The sequence below is a fragment of the Amphiprion ocellaris genome, chromosome 3 (assembly GCF_022539595.1).
Source record: "Amphiprion ocellaris isolate individual 3 ecotype Okinawa chromosome 3, ASM2253959v1, whole genome shotgun sequence".
Lineage (NCBI taxonomy): Eukaryota > Metazoa > Chordata > Actinopteri > Pomacentridae > Amphiprion > Amphiprion ocellaris.
Window position 1 is genome coordinate 37,495,109 of NC_072768.1, and position 5,529 is coordinate 37,500,637.

Genomic DNA, 5,529 nt, shown 5'->3' on the forward strand with positions numbered 1-5,529 from the left:
TTTTTTGTCATTTGTCTGAAAAATTCCAGAAAATATATTTTTTAAAAAGCCTGTTATATCAAAAATCTAAAGATATTTCCTGAAGCATCATATGTGACAAAGAAAAGCATCAAATCTTCATTTTTAAAAAAAAAAACTAAAACCATCAAATATTAAATACTTTTGCTTTAGTTGCTAATTAATTTTTTGTCACCCGACTAAATAATTAACAAAATATTGCAGCTCAGTGAAATTTCAATGAAATGATTTATCATTTTGTGGTAAAAATGTCAGAAAATAGTACAGAATTACAGTTCTAATCTCTTAGTTGAATGTATTTTTCACTTTAGCATCACGTACAACATAGAAAATCATCAAATCTTCATATCTGAGGAGCCAGAAACATCAAACATTTGTTATTTTTGCTTGAAATGACAGTTGCAGATTGACTCTTGAGCTCCAGTTGATCACATGGAGCAGAAACATCCAACAAACGGAAACGACAGCCGAGCAGCTGAACTGTTCAGAGGTGAAACCTGAACCTCCTCAGACGACATTCTGAGTTTTGTCCGTCTGATCTGGATTCAGCAGATATTTTACGGACCACTGCAGCAGCGACGAAGCCACTTTGAACCGACTCAGATCCAGCAGGTTCTGTCCGGTCACCCTGTAGGAGTAGGAGAACAGCGAGCTGTCGCTGTGCATGCTGGGAGTTTTCCTCTGGACGGGTCCTGTGGTCTGTTCGGGGCTGATGCTGCTGCTGCTGCCGGTCTCCTCTGATCCAGCCTGAGAGTCAAAGAGCCACGACGGAGGACTGGTGCTGAGCTCCTCCTCCACCAGCGTGCTCAGAGCTTCAGGCGATGGATCGCTTCGCTTCCTCTTCATCTTCCTGGCTTTTCTCTCCACGGTTTCCTCCACGCCCGACTCCACAGCGGGGAGGTTTTGTCCCGTTGGGGCTTTGTCAGGTGGAGTGACCGAGGACGAAGCAGCAGGTTGGACGACGCTGCTCGGCTGATTCTGGTACGCTGGGAGGAAGCTGGACTCCTTGGTGCTGTGGACGGCTGCAGGATCTGGGTTTGGAGGAGGTAAATCTTCTGAGGAGGATTCAGAGGATGAGGGGGAGAGACACAGAGGAGGAAATATGTCCCAGGGGCTGAATGAAGGCCTGTCCATCATGTCCTCCGGCAGCACGATGTCCTCCGACAGCACGAACTCCTCCACAGGTGAAGGTGAGCTGAATGAAGGCTTCTTCGTCTTGTCCTCCACAGGTGAAGGTGAGCTGGATGAAGGCTTCTTCATTATGTCCTCCACAGGTGAAGGTGAGCTGAATGAAGGCTTCTTCGTCTTGTCCTCCACAGGTGAAGGTGAGCTGAATGAAGGCTTCTTCGTCTTGTCCTCCACAGGTGAAGGTGAGCTGAATGAAGGCTTCTTCGTCTTGTCCTCCACAGGTGAAGGTGAGCTGGATGAAGGCTTCTTCGTCTTGTCCTCCACAGGTGAAGGTGAGCTGAATGAAGGCTTCTTCGTCTTGTCCTCCACAGGTGAAGGTGAGCTGGATGAAGGCTTCTTCGTCTTGTCCTCCACAGGTGAAGGTGAGCTGGATGAAGGCTTCTTCGTCTTGTCCTCCACAGGTGAAGGTGAGCTCTTCGCGTCCTCCCAGACCTCCACGGCTGCTGGTTCAGATCTCTGCTGCTGAGCTTCACCACCAGAAGGCCGCGTCCCTCCAGCAGCGTCCTCCGGTATGAGCAGATACCTCATGGGGACGCTGAAAGGCTCCTCTCCCTTGTATCTGATCCTGTCCAGGTCCCAGCCAGTGGTGTGGAGGGTGGATGAAGCCTGGTGAGAGGAGGTGGAGGGTTGAGGGTTCAGCCTCCGCCGGATGTCCTGCTTCAGCTCCTCCAGAACGTCGCGCTGCCACTCGTCCAGCAGCACGGTTAGTTCGTGTCCGTCCTGGCTCTCGGAGTCCTCCTGACCCCGCAGAGCCCTCCACGTCAGGCGGATCTTCCCCTGAACGGAGTTTAAAGTGCTGCAGCAGGGCGGTTTGTCCTTCACTGGGCCGGCTGCGACCGTCGCCAGCTGGCCGACCGATAAGAAGAACCTGCACCTGGTCTCCTCCGGGGCCATGTGGAAGAGCAGCCGGTAGTCCTGGATGCAGACGGTGGAGTTGAGCAGGCTGGTGAAGCACTCACGGTCCTCCTGGTCCTGGAGATGCTCCCAGGCGGCGGCGGTGAGGACGGTCGGGATCTGGAGCTGCCCGTCGGACAGGTAGAGCAGCCCGGTGGGGTCCTCAGAGCTCTGGAGCTGAGCTTGGGACTCAGACATGTGGTTCACCCCGACGACGTGAGCCCTCAGCTGGCCTCTGCTGCGACCACCATGCTCCTCTTCACCCTCCTCATCCTCCTCAGGGACGCTGTAGCTCAGGATCAGACTCTCAATCCACGGAGTCAGTCTGTTCCGAGCAGGTCGAAGCATGTTTGGAGGGTTTCCAGTTAGAGTCCGGCAGGAAAACGTGGCTCCAGCATCACAACATCCCTGAGGAAAAAAAGAGGAAGCACCCATGAGCCGCTAGAAAACAATAAATATTAATAAAAGAAAAACGAGCAAAGCAAGAACAATTCATCAGTTTTCGAATTTAACGTCAAGAAAATGCTGAAGTTAGCTTCCAATTCACATATCCGATACAGAATTTAAGGGAAACGTGACAAAAGCAATAAAATCTCACTTTTTGATCTTTCACAAACAGAATAAGGGTTTTAAAAATGAATCTTCAGTCTCCTGAGGACGATCTAATTCAGATTTGTTCCATCGAAGTTTATCTGGAAAGTGGTCTAATGTGGTCCAGCTGCAAAAAAAAGCAGTATAATCTCAGCTGTGTTGCATTTGCACAAACAGAATAAAGGTTTCACAGATCAGAAACTGTGATTTAAAGACTCTTTAAAAGCCACTGTAAGACCATCTAGTCTTGAGTTGGAACATCCAAGTCCACTATTATTTGATCTGGGCCTGGTCTAATGTGATCTACATATTAAAAAAGCAGTATATTCTTCTTTTGCTGCAATTTCACAAATAAAATAAAGGTTTCACAAATCAAGCATTCTGTTTTAAAGACTCTTTAGCCTTTCAGAGACAAGGTTATCCAGATTAAACCAGTTAGCAAATACTAAGTTTTGATCTGTACCTGGATTAATGTTGTCTAGATGCAGAAAAAAAAACTGTTCTTCCTGCTTTGGATTTTCACAAACATAATAAAACTTTCACTAATCAGAAACGGAGTTTTAAAGAGAATCTAATCTTTCTGCCATAGTCTAGTTTTGATTTTATCCATTTATCTATTGTGTTTTGTTTTGTACTTTTGTCTGGACCTCGTCTTATGTGGCCCAGATGCAAGAAAAACAGTGAAATCTTCTTATTTTGCATTTTTACACATAGAACATTTTCATGAAGTTTTAAAATACTCTTCAACCTCTCAGGGACCATCTAGTCCAAACATGACCCATCTATCTGTAGTAGTCTTAGCTCTAGAACTGGTCTAGAAACTGCAAAGAAATTCCTCTCTTTTTGCATTTTCACAAACAAAAACAAAAGGCTTTTACAATCAGATACTGTTTTTTAACCTTTCAGAGACACTCTAGTGCAGATTTAACTCGATCTATAGTGGGTTTTGATCTGGACCTTGTTTTGTGTTGCCCAGGTACAAGACAAACAGGAAAAATCTTCTTATTTTGCATTTTCATACATAGAACAAAGGTTTCACAAATGAAAAACCCTTTTCAAATACTATCTAACCATCTAGACCATTTCTGACCCATCTATATGTAGTAGTTTTAGATCTACAACTGGTTTATTGTGGACCAGGTGCCAAAAACTATCGAGAAATACCTCTCTTTTTGTATTTCCACAGACAGAAACAATGGTTTTGCAATCATACACTGTGCTTTAAAGACTCTTCAGCCTATCAGAGACACTCTAGTGCAGATTTAACATGTTGACGTGTAGTGGGTTTTGATGTGGACCTGGTATTAATGTGGTCTACATGCAAGAAACGCAGTTAAATCTTCTTTTCTTGCACCACCACAGCCAGACTAAAGGGCTCAGAAACATGAAAGTGGGTTACAGACAACATGGGGTGTTAATCTAAATGTCTATGACAGTTTTACGTCGTTAAAATGTGGAGAAAACACAGAATCAGAAGCTAACCTCAACAGTCAAACCCACTAGTGTCTCCCGTTAGCAGCAGCGTTGCTAACTCCGGTTAGCTAGCATAGCACGATAACAGCGTAGCTTAAATAAGAAGTTGGAGTTATTACCTTTATGAAATGAGACACTCACAACTGACGTTTATCCAAAGACAGACTGTATACGATCCACGTTTCAAAGTTATGGCGGCAGAGTCAACAAGAGAGAGAAAATAGCGAATAGATCCTTTTTCCTTCAAAATAAAGCGCAAACATTCGCCTTTAAACTTAGGTACAGACCAGTTTAACTATTAATATATAACATACAATTGTGTTTATTAATTTTATAGTAAATAATAGGTTTGCTTAGATGATTTGTAGTATTAAAAGGTATACAATCGCTTTGCTAGCAGTTGCTAAGAAGCTTCTATTGACAGCGGAAGTACTCTTTAGCTGCATCCTCTATTTTGTGTAAACTGATTTAACGGCGGCCGCGTTCCATTTCCGTTTTCTCTCTTATTTTCAGCAGCGTTTTCGAAATATAAGCAAGTAAAGCCAGGATATTTTCTTTAAAAGTCTTAATTAATACGTATAAATTAAATATATTAGCCTCTAAATCTACATACTAGCCTCCAATGATATAATTTGTTTAACTTTTAGTCAAATCAGAGTTTGCTTGTGAAGTATTGGAACACTGTTTATCGACACACTTTCCGCCTCGCTGATGATGCGTTCAGGTGTCCCAACAAAAGTACATTAAACACTGCTCCGGTAACACGTATCACATTTTTATCACAAAATAAATTTGAATATTAATGTTTTTGTTTATCCCGTGGGTCATATACAGTTAAATACCAAATTTATTCAGTATTTTTTTTCCAAGAAAAGCAATCTGCTTCTTTGGTTGGAAACAATGCAAACAAAGAACAAAACAGGGTAAGACATTTATGTTTAAGATGTTGTTAGTAACTATTTCTTGGTTGTTTTTGATTCCTCACTAAAAAAATAAGTCCAAATATATTTATATCCTTAGAATTGTTGTCAGTTTCTGATAGATTGCAGCTTCTGTGTCATTTTAAACGATCTAAAATCCTATTGGAGACACGCAAGAAGTTTATGAGCAATTATAGGAACTGTTTGACTGCTCTGGTGTGAAGTATGAATAATTTTGAACATTTTTCAGCAAAAATGTCAACATAAAATAAACTTTATCGATCCCTCATTGGGGAAATTTACAATTTAATGTAAATGCAAATAAAGAGATCTAACAAAATAAACAAAAAACAATGCAGAAATGGTTTTGAGTGTCTTTCGTAAATTTTTGATGTCATTCGGAGTAATTCTGGGCTTAAATCTGATTATATTTTCACAGAAGAAA

The 5,529-nt window shown here is 42.6% G+C and overlaps 1 protein-coding gene across 2 annotated transcripts; it reads right to left on the reverse strand.

Moving 5' to 3' along the window:
- Positions 1-227: 227 nt before the first annotated feature.
- acd (ACD shelterin complex subunit and telomerase recruitment factor) lies at positions 228-4,598 on the reverse strand. 2 transcript variants are annotated; one of them, XM_023271006.3, is made up of 3 exons: positions 4,284-4,598; positions 2,699-2,818; positions 228-2,508 (listed from the first exon to the last, which is right to left on the reverse strand). In XM_023271006.3, exon 3 carries the CDS (start codon positions 2,446-2,448, stop codon positions 526-528), a length of 1,923 nt encoding a protein of 640 aa, XP_023126774.2. In that variant the 5' UTR covers positions 2,449-2,508; positions 2,699-2,818; positions 4,284-4,598; the 3' UTR covers positions 228-525. The 2 variants fall into 2 exon arrangements, with proteins under 2 accessions (XP_023126774.2, XP_023126775.2); XM_023271007.3 differs by lacking the exon at positions 2,699-2,818.
- Positions 4,599-5,529: the final 931 nt, after the last annotated feature.

Coding starts and splice junctions, on each gene's coding strand:
- acd (XM_023271007.3), bottom strand. CDS start 2,448: ATGCTTCGACCTGCTCGGAACAGACTGACTCCGTGGATTGAGAGTCTG.